Genomic DNA, 27,712 nt, shown 5'->3' with positions numbered 1-27,712 from the left:
ACCTGGAGTCAAACACGGGGTCGGTGTACATGGGAGGCGAACACAGGGGTTGCTCTCCTGGGCTGTTGGGCGGCACAGAGGGCCCCCCCGTCCTGTCGCGTCCCCGGGCACCATCTGTGAGAGGAGATTAATCGTTTAGCCACTTTTTATGACGGAGAATTCACACACCCCTTCTTCTTCCTTTGTCTGGTGTGAGTAAGCAGGAGGATTCCCAAGTTCTTCATTTGTGGAACATTAAGCACACACGCAAAGGGGACAATCACTCAGCTGCCAGCACGCGTCATTTTTTTTAGAGCACTCGAGTCGTCTGCAAAGTGTGAGACGACCATATTGATCTGGAGTAGTACAGCCAGGACCGCCAGCATGTCGAGGCCACAAGTTGTCAGAGGCTAGTTAGGACCGCTGGCGGCTCAGTAATCTCCTCAGCCAGCCAGATTTAAGAAGCTATTTTTTGCTGGCTCTTAGGCTGGGGGCCGCTGGCTTACTGGGAAGTTGGTTTCATTTTTGTGGATTGTTTTTCTTTTTGTCCCATTTCCAGTTTCTCACAGACAAATTAACTGTGTCACAGTATAAGTGGAAAATCTTGAACATGTAAGTGGAAAGTCGCTGTGGATCGATGCGAAGTATTCCTCTTAAATTGCACCCTGAAATGTTTTTTTGGGGGGGTTTTTGGTAGAGCACCAGGAATGTACAGCTCTTTATAACCTTCAGTTTTCACGTTGGTCATCAGTGTGATTGGTGGCTCAGCAATTACCTTCCTCATCCAACAGAAAGCAGGTGAGCAGGTGTGGGCACACTTCCTCCAAAACAGAGCAGAACGAGCAGAAGGCCACCGGTCCCTTGGAGGACAGGCGATCCAGGAAAATCTCTGTCCGTTTCTTGCCGGAGTCCTGTCCCAGTATTTCCTTGTACTCCCCCAGGGAGAAAACCCTGTCGTACACCAGGTAGGGGAGCACGGTGTTGACATCCAGCTCGCTCAGGATCTTTTGCCGGTGCTGCTTTAGGATCTTCGCCGCCCATATCCTCTTCTTCCTGGTGCATGGCCTCCTGCCAGACCTCTGCGGCTGCTGCCGCTTCTGCCTCTTCACAAACCACCTCTTGGTGCCGCTGCCAAACATCTTCAAGTTGAGGAAACCCACCAAAACTTCTTCCGCCGCTCTGTCAACACAGGTCCCGAAAGAGGGGAGGTGCATATTTCAAGCCAGGGAAGAGACCATGCCACATTGTTTCCTCGAGTCTCCCTTTGTTGTTGTCTGAGTCGTTTATCTGGGGCATGATGAGACAATCTGGACAGTAGCTGATTTCTAGCTGGGTACTTACCGACGCTAAGCAGATTAACAGACTCTTAAGTACACCGATGCACTCTGCTCACCACTGCTCAGATGTCCACAGAATATTTTACATAATTTCAGCCTGTCAAACAGTGAGATTTACTAAGGGGTAGTCATTTAATCACCAAATTCCCCTTTAATTAAAAACACGTCCATCTGAGTTTTACTCTTTCCGTTACTTCTAAAAAGCTAAGGTGAAAAAAAAACAAAAAACTAAAACATTTCAAAGACTCTGGGGTTATTTTAGATAGTACTGACTGGTCTGCAAATGGCACAGGGAGTGACAAACCAAGAATTCCGAGATTTACAACCTCTCCACTGTTTTGGGGAAATGCACGTGAAACGAATGAGACAAAGCAACGGTATATCTTGAATGGGTCGACGGATCTGAACGTAATTCAAACGTTCTATCATTGAACTGTGACATTTAGATGTCAGGGAGGGAAACACCTACATATTACAATGGATGAGGACGGGGACATTTAAAGGGGGTTGATCAATGCGTTGTACCGAGAATCAAGAAAGAAAGAAAGAAAAAGAAAAAGCAGTAATGCAGCACAATCCACTGTGACCTTGAATGACATTTCATGAGCTGCTGTCAACGGCCCGTGCTTTCCAGAAGAGGGAGCTATTTGAGAGTCTCACTGTTACAGTAAATTGTGCTGCCACAGGTTTTCACATATGCCAGGACAACGAAGTTCAACAAGATTTCCCATGCTCAACACAAGAGAGCATAATAGTGCTCCACACCGTAAAAATCAATACATGACTTTTGAAAAAAAATTTAAACTGATATTCCCCATTATTGTTGTTTCCTCATCCGTATCCATCTGCACATATTGTCACTATGTCTGAATAATTAACAGGCTAGGAACTATAAAATATTGATTTTTAGACAGCCTCTGTAATTTCCCATTAACAGAATGGCTTTTGCTTCAGTGAAACAACCCAAAGAGGAAATACTGAATTAAAGTAAATATGGATTGATATTATAAGTAAATGGCTTAAAATTGATTACTTTACAGAAAGAAAGAAAAATCCCCAGGAGCCCATTGTCTTTTGGCACACGGCAGCATTGTGTTTAACACTCTCACCTCATGTCATGGATTCAAATCCAGCATGGACACCCTGGGAGGTAAACACAAAGAACATACACACTCACATTTACATACAATACTCACAAAAGTTGGGGGCATTTAGTTTTGAGGTGAAATTTAATTTGATTTATCATTCCCTCATTATAGATTTCTCCTCTCTACAAAAAAACTAAATAATGAAAACTAATTATTTTAACCAGAGCTGTTTTTTTTATTTCATCATATATTCTCAATAAATAACAGCTGAGAAGTAACAATAGTGCCACATAACACAAATCTACTGCTTGATTTATGCTGCTTCTGTTCTTTTACTGATGAAAGAGTTGTATTGTGTTCTACTGAGAAAAATTTAGTGTGAAAATTGGTCTTTTACATTGCATGCCATAATCTGATATATCACTGAATTTGATTTGGGCTCTCAGACACATTCTGAGTTTTTGAAGGCTGATCTGCTCTTCCATTTCTGGTCTCCTCTTTTACATCAATGAGCCGGCGTTTATTTGCTGGTGCTTTTCTTCAAATATTGAATTATCCTTCCAGATGCCAGACTTTTTGCAGACACAGATTTCTCTTCCCACAAGAAGTGCAATATATAGGTCAAGGTGAGTGGATTAAAAACAAGACAGAGTTTGCAAGAAGACTCTCTCTGCTCCAAATGACCCAGTGTTTATTATGTCCCATTTATGAAAAGATGCAATTGTGTTTTTTTTTTAATACATATTTATTTTGCTTTGTGGTAAACAGGGCCATTGTGTCTTTGGCTCAGATATGTCAACATGTGAGTCGCTAAAACTCAATTTCTCCTAACATGAAAGCACCTTGTAGTCATTTTTGTCCACACTGGTGCTTGTTTGTGAATGTGGTCGCATAACCGGAGTCCATTTAATATTCTAAAGCCATTACCTGTTTGTTTGCAGATTTAAGAAAGCGGTATAATAAGTGCTGTACGCAGTGTGATTTGTGAGCGGGTGCGCAAGGGATGTTTATTTTCCCAGCATTGCCATATTTACTGTAATTTGCCTCTCAAAGAATTGTATATGTCGTGAAAACAAATGAAAGTGTAAAATAAACTCTTAGTCCGTAGTAATAGTTGACAACCCCAAATAAACCCTTGCAGTAAAGCTATTTTGATAAATCTCAGCCAAAAGCTCCCTGGCTGCATGTAAAAGTCATTTATGTCTTCGGTGGGAGTCCGCCGCCGTGCTAAATCTGGTAAACAACACCGAATGACAGCATTCGGCCATTTTCATGAGGGACACAAAGAAGGTAACAACATAAGCACGTCCCAAGACCTCCGCTGACTGGATTACAGCAGTCATTTAGTCGGTGAGAAGATGATTTACATTTAATCCCTCAACTGCAGAGACTTCTTCGCTAGTGCTGCAGAGGTGCTCACGATCCAGGCACTTAACAACAGCTGCTCCAGTGAAGCTCAGAGATCAGACTGGTGGAACTGGACTGCTGCCAGCGGTGAATATATGTGTCTGTGTTCAAAGGGCAGGGTCATCTCAAGAAGAGATCGTTGCTCTCTGAGCTAAAACTTTGTGTGTGTGTGTGTGTCTGTCCAGTGCAGACGTTTTGGAAATGACGAAGTATTAGCGCCCTTCAACAACCTCACAGAACTATTATATTAAGATTCCCCAACCTTGAATTGGATTAATAGACAATTACAATAAATTATGTATTTATTAAATATGTGCATAGACCCATCTCAGCTCAAACATATTAAACCAACCAAATAAAGGTCTGCTGATACTTTTTTTTCCAGGGCGGTGAGTTAAATTCGTCCTCACATAAACAAGAATCGTGTTGCATGAGCAGCTCCAATGTTTAAAAAGTAATCCATATAATCGTGCGGAACTTTGTAATGAAATTAACATTAACCTCCAGCTGTCTGGCTTATCACTCAAGCGACAAATCAAAGTTATGAGTTTGGATTAATTTGAGTGTATTTATAGTCCCACAGCTTGCAGCACCGCAGGGAACCACAAGCAAAACTTTGATTTATTTTTTTTTTTCACTGAACAAATCCTCACAGGCCCTTACATAATCTGATGTCCTTGACAAAGACGAAGCCTTTAAAGCCACTTATCTTCATTTTAGTGAAAATGTACAATTTATTTTTCCACATACAGCATTCTACAAAAATCTGAATAAGATTCCATTAAAATAAATGGTCCACAGTGATCTTGAAATCATACAGTCATACATTCGGAAACTGTGACACCCAAATTCATTAACACGAGTCAAAAGAAATGAACTCCCTGATACATGATGGGAATAATAATTTAGACAATGCAACAGACAAAATGTTCAATTGATTGGAATGGATGAAATGGTTATAGGATGGATATAAATACGACCTTACTACGTAAAATTAAATCCTATTCAAGTTACTCTGATTGGTGTTTAGCAAATTTATAGACTTAAAAAAAGGGTATCCCTGTTCTTCCTGCAACCCTTTGGACCAATGCCAAAAGTGAGTTAGAAGTTCTCGTAGTGATGAATGAAATGGGCCTGATCCCTCTTATTCATCTGCTGGCAGGCTTTCTCCACGTTCTTGGTGAGTCCCGGGGGTCCGCAGCTGAACACGCCCACTTTGCCCACCTATGGGAAACAATGCCAAATTTTAATGCTCATGCAAGTTGTTTCAGATCCAGAGGTTTAGAGACACACGGACGAAAGGCTCTGACCTCGGGGTGAACCTCCTGCAGTGAACTGAAGAACGACACAAAAGGCGGGCGGCCGAAGTGGGTGACGGATCGCAAGCCGGTAAACAGACTGCGGTTCCACACCTTTTGAAAGTGGCGCTCGCACACGTACTGCAAACACAAACCAATTACATATATACTTGTGCAATAGATATTAAAGGAAAGAATTTAACATGTGGCGCCGGATTATTTATCCATCCATCCATCTCTGTAGATGCACTGTACTGCTCAGAAACACCGTTTTATCATCACTTTGACATAGATATCTGCACATCTCACCAGCATGGTTGTGCGAAGGTCAAACTTTTCAGCCACCTGCGTGATGTACGTGTGGACGGACACCAGCTCCTGTGTGTCCACTTCCTCCACCTCTCGGATGATGTCCGACATCCACTCAAACTGGCGCTGCGTTCGTGTGACCCAGATGAAATAAACCTGCAAGCAACACAATTGTCAAGAGACAATGCATGTAAGAATCCACACGGATCCACCCTGTGGTTTAACATTGACGTGCACCTTTTTACACAGAATCTTGGACTTGATGGAGGACTTGAACACCAGGTCTTTCAGGATGGACGCAAAAGGCGTGACTCCAATTCCTCCTCCCACCAACACGGACACCTCGAAGTCGATCCACTCCTGGTGGCCCTCACCGAACGGGCCGTCCAAGTAGAGCTTTTGCCACAAGAGAATATGAACGTCAGTTTTCCTGAACTAGCAGGTCAGAAGTTGAGACGCAGGGAAGCTCGCCTTTGGGTAGAATCCCTGCTCGATGATATGTTCTTCTGTGTAAAGCTCCCGGAGCTGACTGGTCCAGGGCCCCACCGCTCGTATGTGCAGACTCAGGGTCTCTTCATGAGGCGCTGATGTCAGAGTGAAAGGGTGGTACTCATCTGTGCCCAACTTCAGACACGCTATGCGAACCCACTGGCCTGAACGGTACACGAAGCCCTGCGGTCGCTTGAATTCCAGATGTGTCACACCTGCAGGTAAGCGTAGTCGAAGGGGAAAAGGTTGTGTCACGATTTCAGTGACGAACGGGGTAACGAGAAAGTAGACGGGCAAGAAATGGACCTGAAGGCAGCAGCTCAGCTCTGACCACAGGGATCTCCACCTTCTTTCTGCTCAGGCTGATGAGCTTGTCCAGCAGAAAGAGCAGTGCAGGCGGGATGAGGTAGATGTGGAAACGAGGCTCTTGAAACAGAGCATAAGTGCCGTGAATGACCGTCTGTCGGAAACAACAACAACAACAAAAAAAGCTGGCATCAACCGGTTTAATACGGTCTGAGCATTGCATTTTTAGAATAACACTCACCAGAATGTACACCACAACGTAGAGATAATGAGTGACCCAGAATCCTTGAAAGCTGATGTGACGGAAATAGCGTGAGGCAAAAATGTAAATGAATGCCAAGGCAAAAAGAAGTAACACACCAGTGACTCCTAAGAAAAACACAAACAGTACGAAAATTAATTACTGCATAAGTTGAGGAGCGCTTCATGTACTGCCAAGAAACTAAAATTAGTACGATGATGTACCTGGAACCGTCTGAAAGAACCACCAGGACCACTTGAGGGGAAGTTCAGACCTATAATTAAAACCATACAGCGAATTGTGAAAAAATAACTGTGCGGTGTTGACAAAGTGTGAAATTGAGGGGGGGGGGGAATAAAAAGAAGTCCTTACCCGTTGTTGGAAAAGACTTTGGGAAACAAGCAGGACAAGATGCTGAGATCACTGATCGAGAAAATGTAGATATTGACCACGTGTCCCAACGTATGAACGACTGTTGTGAGAAGACGCACACAAAGCAACGAGCAGCGTGTGAATGAAAAAAAAAAAAAAAAAAAAAAAAAACATCATCCTTGTGCACTGTCATATCCACCTGAGAAGAAGAGCGCGGTCATGGCCATGAAGCGATGGAAGTCAATGGCAGCGTCAAAGGGGACGTATCGGTTGAGGAAGGTCTCTCGGCACAGCGTGATGAGGTTGCGGCACACGGTGAGAAGCATGTAGGGAAATAGGAAGGAGATGGTCGCTGCCGAGCCCCGGGACACGATGATGCCCACCACCGACGTCTCGGGGACGCCCGTCGCTTCGGCCTGCAGACCAAAGTCTGAAAAAAAAACGGGATTTCGCAACGTCGTCAGACCAGAGGAAGTACGACGACGGTCGGTCCGGTCAACGGATTTTCACTCACGGTAACATCTGTCAAGCGTCACGCCGGCCGCGATGCCGTAGACGAGGGTGAAGCACACGATGTGACGGCGATAGTTCTCGATGAAGCGTTTGAACTGCTGGATTTTCTGCCGCACCGGGTTCCTGATGTACTGCTCACGCTTGGGCTTCACGTACACATTTGGAGTGTTGACGTTCATCCTGGGAATATTCAGACACGTCGGGGAAATCAGTTTCTATTTGTGCTGAATGTTTTTTTGTTTTGTAAATTACTGCAGGTGCGCACGAGACTTTGTAACCTCTCACTAAATACGGGAAATTATTCAACAAATCATCAACCCATCCGTCTGACATTTATACAGTGGTATTCAACGTAAGGTCGCTGGAGCTCAGCTGACTCTGCGTGACGGCACCACGCACCCTGATCCAGATCACACACATTGAAAAATCCCACCTATAAGCTATTCAGAGGCACAAATTAACCTCAAATACATGTTTTTGGACTGTAGAAGGAACATCGGGAGAAAGTGCACACATGTACAGTGAGAACATAAAAAACCCATTAAGGCTCAAACTGGAAATATTCTGCCTGAGTGCAGTGTTGTGTATTTCTTTTTCATTGAGATTCTACCCAACGTCCCAGTGTGTATACAGAATGCAACACATGGGGATTAAACGCTGTGAAACCGAAAGACAACAATATTTGGCGGTTTCACCACCTTCTTTAAAAAAGAAAAATCACACACTACTACAACAATAAAAGCTTGTTGGGCTGAACAATGCATGTGTCCATTTCTTTACATTTTTCAATATAAAAGTAATTTTTTTAAAACATACTTTTTTCGTCTGCGTAGTTCTGGTCCCTCTATCTTGCTGCAAGAGAAATGTTTAAAAAAAAAAAATATATATATAATATAAACGATCTCCTGAACAAGCAATGTGCAATGTCTGCAATGTGAGACGAGTTCATCCTGCCTGTCCTTTACCTGTTTGCAGGGATTATAAAGGACACCCTCTGGTCCCGGCTCAGCCGCTTCTTGCCTTGTTTCTCCATCCCTGCGCACACAGCAGGCACACGCTAATGCATCCGACAAGGACGGAGAAACGAGGACATGACACAGAAAAAAAAAACAACAAAAAAACTTTTTCCAACCCTTGACATTGAGCTGAGCAAACTGGAGCTCCTTCTCATGGTCCCGTAAGAGGAAATGAAAGTCTTCCCATGAGATCCTCTCCTTGTTATCAAAGCCTGCAGCTTGAATCATGGCCTTGATCCCGTCCTCTGCCCGGCTCTTTGACAGAGCGCCGTTGGAGATTTCAATGAAGGACCTGCAATCCATCGAAAGTGTGAAGAAAAACCCAACAAAAAACACATTCGGGGATGAATTTAAAGCAAAGAGGGGCATGAATTCAACCTGAGCATCCGGACAAATTCATCTTTCGATAAGTAACTCGTTCCTCCGATGTCGTTCATGGAGAACATGAGCTTGGATTTTTCCTCTGGAGACCCTGAAACAGATTCCACACACAAACGTCGTCAATGACATGAAGGAAGGATCCAAACTGTCAATAAATTCATGTCGTACTCATTCCTTGTTCATCACTCTTTACGTATATTATTTACTCGCCGTTCTCGCATATAGTCTTTGAATCCTTTTCGTTTGTGAGACGGTTCCGGTTTGTCGTCAACAGAGGGTTTTCCCTCGAACAGAAACTTAATGTGATTGTCCAAATCATAGGAGTTGAACGTATTTAACTTATTTAACTTATTCCAACTTCATCAGACCATTAAAAAAAACCCAATCACATCTTAACCAAGAAATACCCAGAGGTCCAAAATGTTTATTTTGTTTTAATGCAAACTGGTACTTTCTGAAAATGTTCACATGAATGCACTATTTTCACCAATTACCATGTAAAGGTAAAACATATATCATGTCATTACACTCATTGGTCATTTCTCAAGCCATTTATGCATTCCAACACCCACTTTCTCAGTGTTTCTTTTCATTTTATTTTCATTTTGTGCAAAATGTATATTAGGTCTCCACTGCAGCATGTTGCTGCATCAGCTGTTCAATTCTGGGCACCAGTGTTGTTGTGTTCGCTAATATTACTAAAACAGTACGACCCACAGTGGCTGCTCTAGTAATACCATTTTACATTTATTGAAAATGTATTATTAAACATTTAATGTCTTTCTTTGTCATTTTAAAAACTTTGGTCATCAAGTGAGTAGGAGTCTGGAGGAAAGCGAGAGGATGAATTAATGAACAGTTTAAATGGTCCATTCTGCAAACTTAATGCACTCTTTGCTAATTCAGCACCTATCATATATCAACATAAATTGTATTTAAAAGTACTCTGTATGCATATCTTGTTTAAATATAAGTAATTCAACAGGGACAACAATGTAGTCTTTGTGTTTTGAAGCAGAATATTTGTTTCACCTTTCATGAAGATGACTATCACATCCAGGAACTCTTGAAAGGACAGGTAACCGTTTCCATCTTTATCCGCCAGCGTGAACATGGACTCCACGAACAAGGAGTCGGGTTTGAGGCCGAGCGCGTCAGCAAACTCTGACGCCGTCAGCTCGCACTGCAGGACCTCTCTGGCTTTCTTGCGGGAGACGCCGCTCAGGTCGCCAGCGTCACACTTCTCTATCTCCAACACCTGCGCGCCAGAAGACGGTGAGGTCAGCGTCGTTACGTTGTTATTACTAATATCGCCAGACGTCAGTGGAGGATATCTGCCGGGTTTGAAGTCACCGGTGGAGACCGGCGATTAGTACCTCTGGTTTGAGGTCAGACCTCGTGTGGCCTCCGACAAGGATTGACGATATTGTGTGGCCGAGCTCGGGGCCGTAACACAGCGACCGGGGTGAGGTCAAACCTCGGCGGGCTGTGACTGTACCTGAGAGAAAGCGTGTCGAATGAAAGTTTCCACAATCTGAGCCCTCTGCTCCCTGGTCAACGCCTCCCTCAGCAGTTCCTTCTCTCTCATCTCCTTCACTCGAATCTCCTGCCCGATGTCCGTCACCTCGTGGCGCAGCTGCTTGACGAACTCCGCACGTTTGCTCTCGTCGTCAAAAAGCAGCACCTGAGCGTGCAAACAGGGAGAGTCGGAAAAAGAGATAAACAGGACGTGAGGAAGATTAAAAAAAAAAAAAAAAGATGGACGTCAGCGCAGATCTGCCGAATCACACATGCATCAACAAAGCAATGATGGATGGGGTGAACATATTAGACGGGATCTAAGTGTGAGAGAGAAGTCCTACTGTGGGTCCTACTCACCAGGTCATACTCTTTAGATACTTTGAGCAGCAGAGCTCTGTGGCGTCGGTCGTTGGACAGAAGGACGTCCAGGTGGCGCTGGCTTCCCAGACTGAGGCAGCGGTGAGCGGACCCCGCTCGGTCGAAGACCTGCAGCCTCCCCTTCTCATTGACCCACACGCTGACGGGGTGCAGCTGCCTCTTGGGGCCCTGCCACTCGTATGCTGGAGAGGAAGAGCCAGATAAAAGCATTTAACAACCTTGCAGATGATGTTGAACAAACAGGCCTAAGTGCCGAAATTTGTTTTTTTTCCTGGGAACAGAAGAAAATAGATTGTTGAGGTAAAAGTTTTCTTGTTGTAACCGATAACGCGTTTCCTGAATATCATTTCTGCAGTCAGTGGCAGCTGCTGCCCATCTGCTGTTTTGCCAACAAGTGACTGAAAAAAACACACTCAGAAATGGCTCTTTGTTAACACTGAGCCCGAGCAAAATCAAAGAACTAGTGGATATTTCCAGATTCAGATACCAGTGATTCCCACAGCTGGCTCCTCTGTCCTGACGCCAGCTTTTCTTCTTCTCTGGAACTTCCTGTACCGGTATTTCCGAAGATATGCAACCATGCAGGCCACGAGAAAACTCACTGTGAAAAAGTAAAATAATCAAATATTTCACACAGTGCAGTGACCGAAGTGCAGAAGGAGAGAGTGCGTGTGACACTGACCGACGGGGAAGAGCAGCAGAACAATGATAAATATCCCAAAGCCAGCTTGGCTCCCATCAAAGTAATTAAGTGTTGTAGCATTAGTGCAGGGAGGGAGCATTGACGCATTCAGCTGTGCGGGCTGAGGACAGGGGTCACCTGAGGACAACGGAGACAGCCTTTTCATCTCAAAATAACATGCTCAGTCTAAACCCCACTTTGCAATAAACATCAGAGAAACAGTTTCAATGGTTTTGTATTTTACACACACCCAGAAATCAAATCACTACAAATAAAACAGGAGTCAGTCAAGACACCTTACAAAAAAAAACAATGGGTTAAATAAAACAATAAAAGCAGCCTGAGATATTCAGTCGTTCATTTGTTGGAGCAGTTTAAGAGCACTGGGAGAGAAAAAAAAGAGACCTCATGTCTTATAAACAATAATTAATAAATAATACATGTTGACATACAGGATGTGTGGTTTCTGACAGAGAGAAGGCTCTGTAAAGCGTATTTTTTACCATCCCTCCAGAAGAAGACCTCCTCCTGTATGTCGGTGGCCTCCGCGTCTGTGACGGCGATCAGGACGTGATGGTACGTCATGTTGCGGACCGACTGGATCTCCTCTTCAGAAAACAACCTTGGAGGATAAACAGTGTGGTGAGCTGAACCACTACAATTACACAACTCGGTGAGAATATTCCAAACCCGTATCTATTGAATCGGTCACTGCAGTGTGTTGTCAATCCTGAGGGTTACCCATTCTGCTTGTTCTCAAACCAGAAGCGGTCTCCGTTTCTGATCCGTTCAAACTGGTCCAGGATTATAGCCGAGAAAACTGGACCCGGACCGCCGTTCGATTCCAGCAATCCTCCGGGAAAGAGCTCCAATTTCGAGATATCGCCATCATACAGCTCCGCAACGTCACGGAGCAACTGTTGTAGAAGCACATAAGATTTAGGTTTAACTCGCATCCATCCGATTTACATTTGCACACATTCACATTTGCAACCAGTTACCAAGCATGCATTATTTTTGTGTGTGATTGTGTTAAAAAAAAAAAAAAATCCAGACTATCCTGAAAACAAAACAGGGAGGACATGCAAACTCCAAAAGTCCTTGACCCAGAAACATCAGTGCCGTGATCCAACAGTGCTCACCACTACGCCACCTTGTGGCACCACACAGGAATAACAACAAAGCCTTCTTCAAGACAAACATTCCCTTTTGTGTAGAAATGTATGTTTTGCTCGCAGCGTTCACCTGTGGATTGGTTCTGTTGAGCTCAGGACTCAAACCTTCAAACCTCGTCACCGGAGGCAGATCCAGAGCTCTCCTGATCTCAGTGTAACTTCGCAGACCAAAGTCTCGTCCCCGCTGGACGGTCAGTGCCACCAGGTCTGTCCGGGTGAACCTTAGGGGTCCGTACATATAGTCTATTAAAACAACAATCAAATCACAACAAGACAAGTAAATATTAGCCTATATATATATCACGTGTGATGAAATGTATGAAAGGCGACTGGCAAAAGACGGAAACACCTCTGAGGTCCTCCACGACTACATTGTCTTCTCTCTCGGCAATCTGGGAGGCCATGCCCATGACGAGGTCATCCACGTCCTCGCTCGTCTTCAAGTTAGGCTCCTGGAGAACAGGAAAATGGTGAAATGTGTTTAAATATGTGTCTGCGTGAGGACGGTAACGCATTACACGTGCGTCATCAACAAAACACCACAGGTTTATCATGATTTGCCACCTTGCGCTTCCAAAAGTTGTTGCAAAGACGCATCGCCGGCGACGTACTTCCGTCAATATTATGAATCCTTCGAAAATGGCAAGTTCTGTTTCTGCAGGGGGTGAAAACAAGAGTGTGTCATAACACGGCTGCCTTCAAACGTTCATACAAAGGGTGACATGATCCACCACACGGGTCACAATAGGGAGGGCAGCAATGGCGAAAGTGTATTGTTCACTCTGAGGCTGAAGAAAGAAGAATTACCTCATATAAACACCAGGGGGAGCCATAGTGATACCGAATCTTATAGCAGCAGCCTGAAACTCAGGGGAGATGCCCGGATCTACAAATTTCTGGTAACCTGTGTCAAGAAAAATAAACAGAAAAAAAAAAAACAAATGAGCATCAGATCATTCGGAGTAAATGAAAAGAAGAATCCAAATCCACTCTGGTATCATCACGGCCACAGTGAGGCAACAAAAGCAGTACAGATATGAAAAGTGACTGAAGTGACGAGACCATTCAACCGGCTGTGGGTGCTTATTCAGCAAGCAGGGGCAGACTCGGGTTGATGCTTTGCTGACAGAGCAGGTATCCACCAAACCCCCACCACCGACAGCTCACCTCACCACGGCTTGTGGTCACCGGTGCATTACCTGCTCACCTCCACTTGTACGCACACGCACTCCGGCCTGCCTCTTACCTGGGTAAGGAGGAAGCTTTTTGTCTTGGAGGTATGCAGGCAGCCATTCATAGAGAGCAATATTCTGTGTGGGAACACAGCGGGGGTTCAAAATCAATAAGGCTTCTCTTCATTTTGACTTTTAAAACAAATTATTTTGCGGATGAGCCCCTAAACCATATTTTATTATTTAAGCTTGTCTCTACTGCGCAATAAATGCTTTCATAAAAAATGTGTGTTTTCATAAAATGATCAGTCGTGTCAAGGAAAAGGTTGACTTGTGCACAAGTGAATAGTTAAAGCTCAGTTCCTTTCTGCCTTTTTCTCATTCCTTTTAATTGTGCACAAGGATATTATGTAACAGTACAAATAATTATAAACACCAAGTGTCTCTTTGAGTGTCAAGTGTCTTTCAACTGCCTCACTTGTGAGGTTGTTATCTATTGTTTTCAATTTAGGTAAACACCAATTCTCAAGTGTTCAATGTTGTGCAAAATGTTCTGAAAATCAAAAAAAAAAAAAAAATTAAAAGCACTGAGACTTTTTTCTTTCTACCTGGAATGTGGCCACAACCATCTTCCTGGCGCTTTGAAACAGCGTCTCGTCCGACCACGCCGGGTTTTCTCTGTGCAGCTTGGAGGCGACGTAATTGTGGTAGCGAAACCAGACGATCCCCTCCGCTGCCGTGAACACGTTCTCGTTGGCCCAGGCATTTCCCAACCCTGGACACACACACAAGAGGAAATACTGGAGGAAACACCTGCCATTTCATAATGTCAATTAAATCATTTATTGCCAAATGGTAAACACGGTAAGCTGTTTATTTAGAAGATTAAAATGACTGCCGAACCGCTAAGGGAAAGATTATTTCACTTTGTGGTCAGAGATAGCCTTTTCCTCCCGCCTGTTTTTTAAGAGGAGCCAAGAGGGCAGTGGCAACAGACGAGGATCCTCCTTCTTTGACCCACATAATAACTACACACCTTTAACAACACAAGCAACAAAACACTGGTTGCATGACTACCGCGCGGCAGCTTCTCTGCTATACAGGAAGGGGATTTAGTGCGGTGAGTGTGACAGGCCTTTTACACAATAATTAAAGAGTCATAGCCAACGTCAAGGCCGGGCCTCTCTTGACTCAGCCTGAAGGTGACCAAGGTGCAACGCTGTTTGCATGGAATTTCATCTGTTTTGTTTTGGAACATTGTGGGGCTTTGAGTGGGTGGGTGTTGCAAAAGAAAAAAAAATTCTGGAAAGATCTGGAGTTGGAGGCGGCCCCACACCAACATGTTTCTTGTTTTTCACCTGTTTGTTCACCTTTGTGGTTCTGCTATTGGTCTGAAATTACTTAATCTGTGACTTGGTGCTGTTTAAATAACAAACAAAAAAAACAGACAGTAAAAAAAACAGACAGTAAAATAAACATTGCTCATTATAAGAGTGAACAGTGATTGATACCAGCTCACGTCTCACCATAAAGGCCTTCGGGGCCGTGTTCTCCGGTGGAGGGATCTGGAGCGCGCCACATGCGATTGTGTTCTCCTCCCTGACTTGGCATGTTCCACTCAGAGCCTGAAGTCAAGAGCCCTCCAGAAAAACTTCTCAGGGAGTCAGACCAGGAAGTGGACGGACCATAGATGGAGCTGCCGTCTATCCATGACGTCACAAGGTTAACCTGACATTTAAAAAAAAAAAGAAAAAAGAAAAGAGATTGTTGATCATCCTCAGCAACTCTTTATTTATTTTATTTACCACTTGTTCTGATTGACGTCATAGTAACAATCAAAGACTGAGCACCGGCGTGCGAGGGTTACTGGGACTCTGTCCAGACTCTTTGTCCCACGGTCCTCTCTGGAAGGGCAGCAGAGCTTTTCCCGATGCAGAAGGGTCAAAGACGGGGTCACCTCTGGGGACCTTGATGTTCATGAACTCAGGAGGGCAACCAGGAGCTCTTGAGTTAAACATTTCAAAAGCGACATGATAACCTGCAAAATGTGAGCACAATTGAGTGCATTAATATTTCTAGCACTTGATCGAATCATTAATCATAATTGGATGAAACACTGGAACACAACAAGCAAGGCTTAGAGCTGGATGTCTGCTGTATCTGATTAATAAGATCATTTGAAATTCACTTAGTTCAGGCAGTTTTAAGTTTAATATTTGTTACAACTTACTGCATATTTGTTCAGTTTTGCAAAAATAATTTTTTTTTGAAAAATTGTAGCAGTGGAATTCTATATGTACACCTCAAAATATTGTATTAGCATAATCTATCTATCTATCTATCTATCGATCTATCTATCTTCAGTGAAGAAACGACTCTTCTCAAATACTAATATCAAACATTTTAACAGAATTTTAAAAACATTCTCTCTTCAGTTCATATGTGCAACATATCTAAATTTAAAACATGCATGTCAGACAACCAAGTATAAATAAACAAATATTGATTGAAACACAGGTTCAATCAGTGGTTTGGGAAATAGAGTGCAAAGTACGATCGTGTCATAAATGTGTGAAATAAAATTAGATACTTGGAAAAACTTCCCCCGGAAAGTCCTTAAAAACAGTATTTATTAATATTGGAATAGTTGCAATCAGTTACCTTCACTTTTAAAGTGTGGTTATTTGGGGTGGGTAATATATGGTACAACTACTATACTGCAACTAGCTAGTGTATTCCTGCAACAGGGAACTCGTAGTTACCAGTTGTAATCGTTAAATTTCCCAGTTGGGAGCGTAAGAAGAAACAACCAACAAGTTTGCTTCATAAAGTCTGCAGATACATGACAAATGATACATAATATTGTCATTACCTGTACAGGCAATCACTATTCATTTTCCTTACTGGGAAATGGGAGTTTTTCCCAGTTCCCAGTTAACGCATCATTAGGTCTTCCACCTTCACTAAACATGTAATTTCCTCTTTTTTTAAAAGTCACACATGTGCACCTCCTGCAGCTACATCCTGTTTTTTTTTCTTTTTCTTTTGCTTCTGTGGAAACTTGTTGGGGTGAAAAAGTTTGTCACGTTTACCGAAGAAGAGCGCGAGCACGGTCCGGTTGCTCGCGGAGGGCAACCCGGGGGTCCCGGCGGTCAGCACGCGGCTCACTGAGCGTGGGTTTGGCAGCAGAGGCTCGTGGACGGGCTGCAGGACTCCGTCCCAGTACTGCGCGGGCACGAGGCGCACGAGACGGGACCCTGCTCGAGCGTAAACACAGTGAGGTGAGTTAAAAGTTGCGTGCGTGTGCGTGTTGCGTGTTGAGCGTGCGCGCGTGTAGCGGACTCACCGACCACTCCGCGTCTGGGACGTCCCAGACTGTTGTACCAGCCGTCAAAGCGGGGAACCTCCCAGGACACTTCACACGCTGCATCTGAGCAACACATCTGGACTTTAAATACTATAAATAATGTCTGCTTGAAAACTTAAATTTTTGGTAATTTGCTAAAAAAATAAAAAATAAAAAAAAAAAATAAGAAAAAGAAAAAAAAAGAAAAAAAGAAAGACAAACTCACGTTCACTGACAATGAGCACTGAGCCAAACACTGCACACACACTCCAAACCCATTGACGCAAATCCATTGATGCAGAGAGGTGGCTTTCAACTCGGTCCGCAGCCAAGAGGAGAGGATGACTTCTGAAAAGTTGAGATAAGGTGAAGGTAAGTGACATTTATATAAATAAATATATATTTTTTTTTTATTCCGTGTACCATCATTTCATCTCATAAACTTCAAGTTGTCAGAAGTCAGTGTTAAAAAGCCAGGATGTGATGTCTTTGTAATGCATGAATAAATAGCAAGAGCTTTAAAAAAAGAAAAAAAAACATGTTGCTTTTAGTAAAGGCAATTAGTCTTAAACACTCAAAGATATCCCCAAAATTCCAGAAAATGTCTTAAAATGTGATTTTAAGAAAGAGGAAATGTCTCACCTGCTGGAGTCGCTGAAGTGTGCAGAATTGCAGGAGCAGTATAGTGAGGGGTACACATGTGTCGCGCAAAGTATCCCAAAGTGAATGTGACCTCCGTTTCCTGAATGGGAATGGCTATCGTTCTTGGATCACACCTCTTTTCCCACAGCGTTGCAGTGAGCACATCCTCCTCTTCGGTGACACGGGGGACGACCACTGGTATAAAAGAAGCGCACCTCGACGTTCACATTTCACTCTCCTCTTCTGAACTCATCTTCTGAATCTCAGGTAAAACTAACACTCTTATTCTTGCTTTTTTTTTTTTTTTTCCAATTTAACTTTTGACTTTTAAGTAGAATGAAATCAGGTTATAATGGAGCCAATTCAAGAAGATTCACTCTTGTCTGGCTTGCATGCATGTATAGAATTGCATGTTTTTCTTACTCAGGAGTAAAATCCTACACAGCCACACAACGTTGGCTGCTACAAACAAAACAAAACAGACATGTTATGTTTAATCTTGCCACATTTCAAGATGGAGTAATAGACCATCTCTTATCAGGTGCAAGTATCAGGAGCTGCTATCTCTGCATCTGGAGGAAACTGAGAACTCTGCCACTAACACTGGTCTTCTCTGTTTGCACCGTCTAGGTTCTGTGGTGTCCGTGAGCTCAGAAACCAGGATGACTTTCTACGATGACATTTACCCATTCTACCCGCTACAAAGGACTGCCTTCATCTTCAGCAGCCGCCTGCTCACCATTATTCTGGTCTTCCTTGTGCTCGCGGTCTGTCTTCTACTCATTCTGCCGGGGATCCGCGGGAAGTCGGTGAGGGAGACTCACTGCAAACATGCTGTATAGAACTTCTGGACACTTTAGCTTTTTTTTATGGGCTTAATAGGATTGTTGTGAAATTGTGATTTAATAAAAAAAATTTTTGTGGTTCCTCTCCCTTCATGTCAGCGGCTGTTCTGGATGTTCCGAATCCTCACCAGCCTGTTCATAGGAGTGGTGATAGTGGGTAAGCTCCATATTCTAACTCCTCTTGACGCAAATCAGAGATTTGTCTCTACTCCCGCCATCATGACTTTCCTTTTTTTTGCGTCCTTCTGTCTCCAGCGCTCAACTTCACTAACGACTGGGCCGAGGGCAGAGTGACCACGAACGCCACCTACAAGTCTTTCAGCGATGCCGTGGTCAACGTTGACATCGGCCTGCACGTGGGGCTCTATGGCATCAATGTCACCCTCAGAGGTGAGTCACTGCCGCCGCCATTATGCCTCAATCCAACACCCAACGTAGCTTTGAATGAGACATGGAGTTTGAGTATTACGTTCTCAGAAATGTTCTAAATTGTGCCTCTCAACACGTCTTGCATTTTTCTTCTATACTGTATTTAAGTTTGGTGTTTTTTTTTTTTTTTAGGGAATCCTGTCGTACAACTCAATGAAACTATTAACTACAACGAGATGTTCAGCTGGCAGGACACTATTGAGGAAGACTACGAGGAAGCTCTGGAGAGGGGATTGCCGAACCCCATCCTGTACGTCGCCGAGAAATTCACCATGCGCAGCCCGTGTGGTCTCATCTTTCAGTACAGATACTCCGGTCGATACGCTTCTGCGACTCTCTGGTTGGTACTAATTTGTCATTTTTTTTCAATTTCGTGAAATGCTCGTGGAAAAAAAAAAACCCCACAGAAATTAAAACGTTTGTATTTGCGTTTTTACAGGACAGCTTTTTGCTGCTGGCTGCTCACAAACATCCTCTTCTCTATGCCAGTCATCCTGTACGCCGGGTACATGATGCTGGCCACTGCTGCCTTCATCTTCTTCTCCATGGCCTCCTTCTCCACCACCATGAACGTGCCCCAGTGTGTCTTCTCAGTCGGTTCCGACTCCTTTGTGACGGCATACAGCCATTCCTTCTGGCTGGCTCTCGCCACAGGTAAAAAGTGGTGAAGCTTTGCGCCCGCATGTCACTTGCATCGCGCTCGCGAGATCGTGCAGGAAGCCGTCGGGTCTTCTTCTGACTGAGATGATTTCCAGGTCTGCTGTGCGTCGTAATTGGGAGTCTTGTGGTGCTGTTGAACTTCCTGATGCCGGAGAAGATGAAGGAGGCCCTTAGCGCCGGGGCCGACGGCGACGAAAACGAGAAGTTTCCTTACGGAGACGGCTACGTGAATTCGGTCTTCATCGACGGAGTGATTATTTATCCAGTGACGTCAAAATTTTCGGCGGTGAGTTGTTAATCCTGCACGTTGTCACAGAATACCAGTAATACCAGTACCTGTAAATTGATGAGTCCTTTATTTACACAGTACATTTCTTGGTCTGTTTGGCCTCCGGTTGTACATACTGCACACTGAAACTTCATGAGGACAACATTCCTTCATCTGCAGCACACTAACAGTGATAATGTTTTTGTTTTTTTGTTTCAGGCTCATCTATGAAGATGTCCACATTTCCCTCAGGGAGCTTTCCCGATTTATACTTGAAGATGTTTTCTTACTGAATGTGTTTGATGTTTTATATGTCAGTTGTACATAGTCAGATATGCACGGTTCATGGTCTGATCCGTACAGTGTATACGTACAGTAATCACCATATGGTTACAAGCAAAAGTACTCCACTTATATAATGCACTCTCGGAGGTCATTAAAGCACTTTACACTGATAGTCTCATACACCCATTTACAAACACTCATTGGTGGGAGTTCAATGTTTTGCCTAAGAGCACTTCAGCACATGGACAGGCAGAACCGGGGATCCAGCAACCAATCAATGAGTTGGAGGACAACTAATCCTACCGGCTGAGCCACAGTCACTCAAATATGGATGATAAATCTATGATGTGAATGAAATCTGTTCGATTATCAATTATATTCATGTTGGATAACTTCAAGTCCGGATCTCTTGCATGGCTTCAAGAGTAGGTTTTGGGGGAATTTTCTGGAATTTGTGTAAGGTTTCTGAGATGTCTCTGTGGCTGTACAACTAAAGAGATCCAGTTAAATGTGAAGCTGTGGGGAAAAGAATTAAAAAATCAGTTAGAGACTGATCTCTAACCGAGCCAAATGTACTTAGATTTTTGTGCACCTTCTTTCTTGTAACCCTTAAATAAAATGAAGACAAACAAGTGTTCAGCTGAGAAATTGTATTTTTAGTGTGTTTTACCATTACATCTTTCCAGTAATGTATATTTGATACATTCTTGTACACTCCGGTAAAAGTAATGATCACCTATACTATGTGTCTTTTGGGTCGTAGGTGTGTCTTTGGCCTTCAGCGTCACCATAATACACAGAGTTTAGTGCTTTTGTACAGCATATTGTTATCATATTTTAATACTTACTGTTGTAGATTATCATGTCGGATTGAGAATGAATCCCCGGTCAGAATTTTTTTTCATAATCTCATGCATATACTGTAGGAGTAATATGGCCTTTCCAACCAGATCCTTGAGTAATCCAAAGTATTTACACGAGAAATACAAGTTGTAACTCCATACACATTATAAAAATGACTAAATAAAAAATAAATGTACTAATTTATCTCTTCATAAGAAAATAATCATGACCGTAAAGCTACTTCTCTTCAACACCATAAACTCACGTACAGTACTACAGACAGAGTATTCACATTTTAAGGCCATTATGACAATGTGATTCAAGATAAAACCTGAAAATGAGAACCGGATGTTCTTTACAGCATCGCAACAGGAGGCCAAAAGTAAAATGATAGAAAAATAAATTCTCCTCAACCCAACCGAGCCACCTGCCTCGCCATCTCCACTCAGCCAGACATGCAAGAACGACAGCGGGCTGATCCATGCAGGGTCGCTAAATGTAGACGGGCGTCTCCTGTCCCGTCAGCAGTCTGAACATCACCGCCGGCATCGTCTTCATGTTGATCTGACAGAGAGGCAGAGATGAGAGAGGAGCGCGGCGGTTGCCTTGTCAACTTAAGAAGCCCATTTATAGATGCAGAGTTGTTACATCACTTCACTCCCAATTTACTGCCACCAGAGTCTTTACAAACGTGACAGAGAAATGTGCTGCTATGGCTTTAATGATGACATATTTCTGGAGTCGTTAAAGATAACACCCCCCCCCCCAAAATAGGTTAAAAAAAAATGACAGAATGATAACATTTTTGAGTGTTCATAACTAAAAAGGCTTGGCCTGGTGGTTCCTCTCACATGTGATCTGAGAGTGTGATGACTAATCAAAGATCAGATCGAGGGTCCACTGGCTTTATTGGAAGCCAATCTGGGGCTGTAAAAAAAATTAATTAAAAAAATAATAATAATAAAGGTCGGAAACTACTCATAAAGACAATATGTAGTGTTAATGGTGGAAATCTTGGCTGTTTCCTTCCAGGGTTTCCATTTTTTTCATACATTTTACAGCTTCTTATGAACATAAGATTATGCGTTCGGAGTCAATTGTGCGAAATTTTACGACCACGTCGGAAACTCTGCTATACTTAGAAGTCAAGAGGTGTTTTAATTGGACTGCAGCAGATGACACCCATCAGATGACACCATCTGCTGTTTTAATCACGATGAGGAGGAAACAGATTCTAACCTTCACTGAAATAAAAATCATTCAGCATGTGGTAAGTACCCTTAGACCAGAGTGCATATTGCTACTGGTGCGCTTCATATATCTGTCGTGCAACAGTTTGCCTTTTACCATTAGTTTACATACCTAATGTGTTGAAATTGATTTCAGTTAATATTCTGATTCTTTATGAGTCAAGTTTTGGCAGTGAAATGTGTAACATGAGTGTATGCCATAGTGGAAATGCATGAGAAATGTGTGACATATATATATTTAAATTTTATTTTAAAAATCTGCATTCAAAATGTATCATTTTTCAAATTATATAACTAAAATGTAAATAAAATTCGATCTTAAGTTGGCTTTTCTAGCCTCTCGGCCACCATTGCCCCAAATGTGATACAATACCAAGAAGATTTTCCCATTGAAACATGATATTGTATTTACATACATTACAACACATAAAGCAACACAGCCAAAAGCTGGTTACTTTAAGAAAAAGTACTTTATTACTAGCTATTAGATAGATATATTGCTATTGTTTCCTATACATTATACTATACATTGTTGTCTTACCCCAAATGGGTAAATTGTCTTATGATGTCAGACACCCAATGAAAATAAAGTAAACTAGTTCCCTAAGTGTTGATTCAATTACCACGAATCATAAATTCCTTCTTTTCCAGTGCGTTTCCTCAAACAAACACGCATGCTGCTAAAGCACTGGCACTATGATTGTATTAGTTTTGAACTCAAATTTAAATATTAAATCAAACCATTTGTCTTTGTGTCCAACAAATGCATGTTGTGACCCCGTATGTATCCAATAATCTCTGGCCTCCAACTGATTCGGGTCTGTGTAAATGGCACAGTGCTCGTGTGGTGCAGTAATCAGTGAAAATTGCCATCTTGTGTCATGAAGCGTTCTTACCTCACCCACTGAGACCGACAGGGTCTGAACAATCTTCTCATGTGCCATGGCAACAACGCTCTGGCCGTTTATTTCAATGATTCTGTGTCCAACGCGGACGCCGCCTCGCTCGGCGATGCCGCCGCGCATCAGACTGCAGATCTGCAGACGTCAAAAATGCGTGTGAGAAAGCAGAGCATATAGCAACGCGGTCGATCTTCGGAGAGGCGGCAGCACTGCTCGGAGGACGCCGACATTGAGCTTCGACTTAACGCTCGGCGTCACGCTCACAAAGGGGCTTACTCACAATGCCATTCTGAACGCTGAAGCCCAGCTGAAACTTGAGATCCGGTCTCTTGATGAGGACGGTGGTGACAGGAGGGCAGCTCACGATACTCAGCTTCACCTTCAGCTGATTCTTTAAACCCTTCAGTGACACAAGAACGTATCTGCACTTCAGCGTTTTTTAAGTGAGTTGCACAACTGAAAAATAAATATCCACTTCTTGTCCTAAAAGAAACAGGGGCTCTGGTAACCCTCATTCTTTTTTCATGCAGATTCCACAATGTTGGATTCAAATGAAAAAAAGAGTTAAACTGTTGAAACTTTTTCAGGAGAGAAGCAGAATGTTATCAAAACTTCAACCATGTGGAGTTGCAATCGTAAATATATATCATCAAGTGGCCGAGGTGCTTCATACCTTGATGATGCCCTGGCACGTGGCCAGCGGCAGTCCCACCAAACTCGTATCATTGATGGACATAATCTGGTCCCCGACGCTGAGTTTTCCCGAGCGAGCTGCGGGGCCGCTGTTCAGCATGCTTGCGAGGATGACGGTGGGCAGAATGGAACCCCAGCCAGACTCCACTATCACCACACCCAGGCTCTCTCCTTTCTGCTTCTCCACATACAGCTGGAGCACACAGGGGGGGGAAAGCGTCTTGTAACTTCACGCACTGGCGTTCAGAACATTTCTCAAAGGAAATCCATCAGTCACCATCCACAATATGTCTGCGGGGGAATCAAAAGCAAAAGAAAAGAGTGTTGCACCTCTTTGCAGTTGTCGGAGTTGGAGAAATGGACAAGGTCATCATGGTACATTTCCTGGGAGTTGATGATGTCACTGTATTGTTTCTGGCTCAGGTCTGTAGGGTTGATGCCGTTGGCTCGCAGGAATTCTCTGTAGGCCACACTAAAAGCCTGGCCGATGGACTGTGCAATTAACTGTGCCTATGGGAAGGGGAGTGTTTGGGGAAAACTACTCAGCAGAAAGGTTATCCCAGTTGACAACAGCAAGGAAGTGAGAAAGACCACAACGGTTTTAAATGACCACCGAATAAAACTAAAGCTAAAAAAAAAAAAAAACATAAACTAAATGAAAGCTGCCAACTCGGGCAGCGAACACTTACGTCCTCAGACTCGAAGACATAGCAGATCATCCGGTATTGAGACTTCCCTTCGCCGGGAGAGTCAGGAGATTCACTAAAGTCCTCCGAAGGAGCCTGAGACATGCGCCTCCGTGCCATCAAGACCACAATGCTGCCAATGTCTGCAATATAGGATATAGTCCGCAAGGCACTGTCCATCATCGTCTCCTACGGACGGCAGAAGCAGTGACAACTGTTAAGTCTGAAAAGAAGTTCAACAATCAGATGCAGGAGACAGGTTTTTCATATTGCGACACAAATCAGCCATAACATTATGACTACTGGCGGGTCAAATATCGTGACATCTGTTAGCGGCTGGCAGCAAGTGAAGCTTTTGGTTTGATGAACTGACGATAGATAGAGGAAGGATACGTCAGTGTCTTTCAAAAACAATTCAAGGACAGAATCCATGGTGACCATGGATGATTGATGCATGTGGTCCCGTGGAAGCCCCGCCTCACAACTTAAAGGATCTGCTGCTAATATTTGTGTGCCAAACACCACAACACACCTTCGGAGGTCTAGTAGAGTGCATGCATGGACAGGTCAGGGGATGTCTCGTCAGCAAACGGGAGAACCTAATGCTCATGGTGTTACGGCTGAACAGTGCAAGTGTTACTCACCTGTGTGTCGGCGTTCAGCACTTTGACAGCTTTTGTTGAGATGAACAGGTCCACTTCTGTCATCATTTGAGAGTCCTCATCTTGGCTCTTGGAAGTAAAAAAAAAAAAAAAAAGCTTTCATCAGACACTTCAGTGATTTTGTGTCACTTATTCTCATGATGCAACTTTGCAGCTCTCAATCAAAAACGTTCCCGTGGGACAAGGTGAGTAAAAACTGGTGCAACAGCGCCACCCTGTGGTTCATACGCACATACTGCACAGACAAACTTTCACAAATGGGTCAACTGGCATTAATACGACCCCATCCCACAGTAAAAGGTACCCAGAGCAGAACTCTCCCCCAGAGCTGTACAGGTAGAGGAGGAACACACCAGTTATGATCTCCTTTTGCTGTTTCAAGTTCCAATTAAACAAGATTTTGAAACAGGCTGTATGAAACATTTAGAACGCAAATAGACGCTAACAGCTCCGGATTTACCTTTATGCGGCTGACGGCTTCGTGTGCCTGGGACATGCGGACAGACTTGGAAGGATTTTTATCAGACAACACCTGAGTGCATCCAAGGTAGTTTGCAGCAAAGATAATCCCATCGATGAGATCCTCTGGCTCACAGGGGCCTGGGACTGCACAGCACAACCAAACACTGCTGTAAGACTGGGATCTGCTCACAGATTGCGCATTGTGCTAAAAGATTTACAAAAAACTATGAACGTCAAAAGATAGTTACCGTCCTCGAAACTGGGGAAAGAAGCAGCTTCCTGTGTTTTCTGTAAAACATCATCAGTTAGACAAACACTGCGAAGGAGTTATAAGCGGCCACATTAAATCTTATTGTTGGCGTTTGTGTCGTGGTATAAAGGAAGGGCTTAGCATGCATACATTAAAAGGATCAAATACAATCTCTGTTTATTTAAAATCTTTAAATCTGGTGATGAAACTATTCCCGACCTGAGCAGGGTCACTCTCTTCTGCAGGGATGGGCTCCGGACATTGAGGCCTCCTCATCTGCTCTGGCGTGTCCTCAGGCATCGTGGCTGTGCTCGGCTTTTCAACCTGCTGCTGCTGCTGCTGCTGCTGCTGTTGCTGCTGCTGCTGCTGCTGCTGCTGCTGCTGCTGCTGCTGCTGCTGCTGCTGCTGTTGCTGCTGCTGCTGCTGCTGCTGCTGCTGCTGCACACAAGCAAGTTCAATCGTTCTAGTTTCCAGGCGCAAACGACTCAAGATGTTATTATTTCATAGCGTAAGGTATTAATTTGGAACAGATACCGGAAGCTATTTCATTTGACAAAGATGTGCTTTGCACTTGGTTACCTGCTGGGGTTTCTCTGGCTGTTTCTGTCTCTCCTCCAGAGTGTCCCTCTGCTGTTCTGGAGTGTGATGAGCAGCCAGGGACGCTTTGATAATCCTGGGTTCCGTCTCTGGGCTCCTCGCGGTGGAGGGACTGGGTCTGGGAACCGGAGGTACCTCTCGAACCGGCGGGGCCTTCTGGGCGTCAGTGGGTGACTGAGGGTGGGAGTGACGAGGTGGAGGAAGAGGATGCTGCTTCGCGGCACCAGACCGAGCTTTGGTCCGCACGGCGACCTTTTTGCAGTCCTTGGACAAAGCTTTTGGACGTGGCTCGGCGGTGTTGGACATACATCCTTTGACACCAGGGGCAACATGCTCAACGTCCTCTCCAGTTCCTCTCCTTCCTCGTCCTTTACCCGGCCTCTCTTTATCTTTTGGGCCGAGGTGAGACGACTCACACTTCTTAATGGCTCCTGGAGCATTATGGTTTTTTGTGACTCGAGGGTCTTCTTCTCTCTCCCTGTCGTCACCCCCCTTTCTAATTCTTTCATTCTCGTTTGAAAGGTAAAGGCTCGTCTGGCTTTGAACACTATTCTCTGCCTCCTCCAGATCCTCTATAAATTTGGCCCCGTCCAGCACTTCCTCTATCTCGTCGCCATCGTTAAAGAAGAACCGGTCTTCCTGGCACACCTTCACTGCACCTTCTGCTTCACCCCCAGCGATCGGGGCAATCGGGGCGCAGTGCGACCTGAAACGATGGCCCGTCTTATGCTGCCTAGTGTCTGATTGTGAACCCTCACATATTTCCGTGCTAAGTCGAGGTCTGGGAGCAATCTGGTCAGCGGTGTTGGTGTTCTCATTAATATCATCGCCAGCTGCGTGCTTTAAATAGCCTCCGTCCTCAGGACAGTACTGTTTGTAATACCTCATGTCGACGATGCCCTCTCTGTTCAAATGCAGCACCTCATCATAGTCCTGCTCGACATCAGAGCCCACGTTGTCGTACTCGGAGCAGGTGTCCTCCATGTCCTCAGGACTCGGGTCACAACTCATGTAATAGCGCTTCGAAAAAACAGCGGGAGTCAGCCGGTCATTGTTTGCATCCTCGGAGGTACAAGATGGTTTCTCAGTGGCCTCAGTCACCGACTCTCTCCTGTCGCCTTAGCTCTGCTTCGAAGGTCCTGGACTTGGGCACGATGGAGGGCTGTGAGCTAATATTTTGGAAATGGTTGCAGGTCTCTTCCCATGAGCCATAACTGGCCCCTTCAGA

The 27,712-nt window shown here is 44.1% G+C and overlaps 2 protein-coding genes and 1 pseudogene across 3 annotated transcripts; 1 reads left to right on the top strand and 2 right to left on the bottom strand.

Moving 5' to 3' along the window:
• Window positions 1-4,912: 4,912 nt before the first annotated feature.
• duox (dual oxidase) lies at window positions 4,913-17,303 on the bottom strand (the record flags this gene model as incomplete). The annotated part of the gene is made up of 33 exons (XM_080504278.1): window positions 4,913-5,035; window positions 5,122-5,250; window positions 5,419-5,574; window positions 5,656-5,814; window positions 5,890-6,122; window positions 6,214-6,367; window positions 6,455-6,582; window positions 6,679-6,728; window positions 6,827-6,926; window positions 7,026-7,256; window positions 7,341-7,519; window positions 8,156-8,191; window positions 8,305-8,374; window positions 8,472-8,647; window positions 8,734-8,827; window positions 9,769-9,994; window positions 10,235-10,420; window positions 10,615-10,817; window positions 11,123-11,236; window positions 11,318-11,455; window positions 11,821-11,939; window positions 12,059-12,234; window positions 12,563-12,735; window positions 12,842-12,944; window positions 13,057-13,147; window positions 13,300-13,396; window positions 13,739-13,802; window positions 14,273-14,439; window positions 15,191-15,392; window positions 15,515-15,702; window positions 16,757-16,921; window positions 17,011-17,094; window positions 17,237-17,303. 33 exons carry the CDS (start codon window positions 17,301-17,303, stop codon window positions 4,913-4,915), a joined length of 4,581 nt encoding a protein of 1,526 aa, XP_080360404.1.
• A 1,011-nt stretch (window positions 17,304-18,314) lies between these two features.
• Window positions 18,315-20,085, top strand: duox2 (dual oxidase 2; the record flags this gene model as incomplete). The annotated part of the gene is made up of 7 exons (XM_080504764.1): window positions 18,315-18,461; window positions 18,597-18,654; window positions 18,753-18,887; window positions 19,059-19,266; window positions 19,366-19,580; window positions 19,682-19,872; window positions 20,074-20,085. The coding sequence occupies 7 exons, from the start codon at window positions 18,315-18,317 to the stop codon at window positions 20,083-20,085; spliced, it is 966 nt and encodes a 321-aa protein (XP_080360890.1).
• Window positions 20,086-21,474: 1,389 nt separating this feature from the next.
• LOC308136216 lies at window positions 21,475-27,696 on the bottom strand (annotated as a pseudogene). The gene is made up of 11 exons: window positions 26,467-27,696; window positions 26,107-26,214; window positions 25,886-25,925; window positions 25,636-25,781; window positions 25,158-25,244; window positions 24,517-24,702; window positions 24,158-24,337; window positions 23,808-24,020; window positions 23,415-23,534; window positions 23,129-23,269; window positions 21,475-21,546 (listed from the first exon to the last, which is right to left on the bottom strand). The product of its transcript is annotated as an uncharacterized misc_RNA (transcript).
• Window positions 27,697-27,712: the final 16 nt, after the last annotated feature.

Source organism: Blennius ocellaris (genome assembly GCF_963422515.1).
Source record: "Blennius ocellaris genome assembly, chromosome: 11".
Lineage (NCBI taxonomy): Eukaryota > Metazoa > Chordata > Actinopteri > Blenniiformes > Blenniidae > Blennius > Blennius ocellaris.
This window is presented reverse-complemented; position numbering and strand designations above follow the sequence as displayed.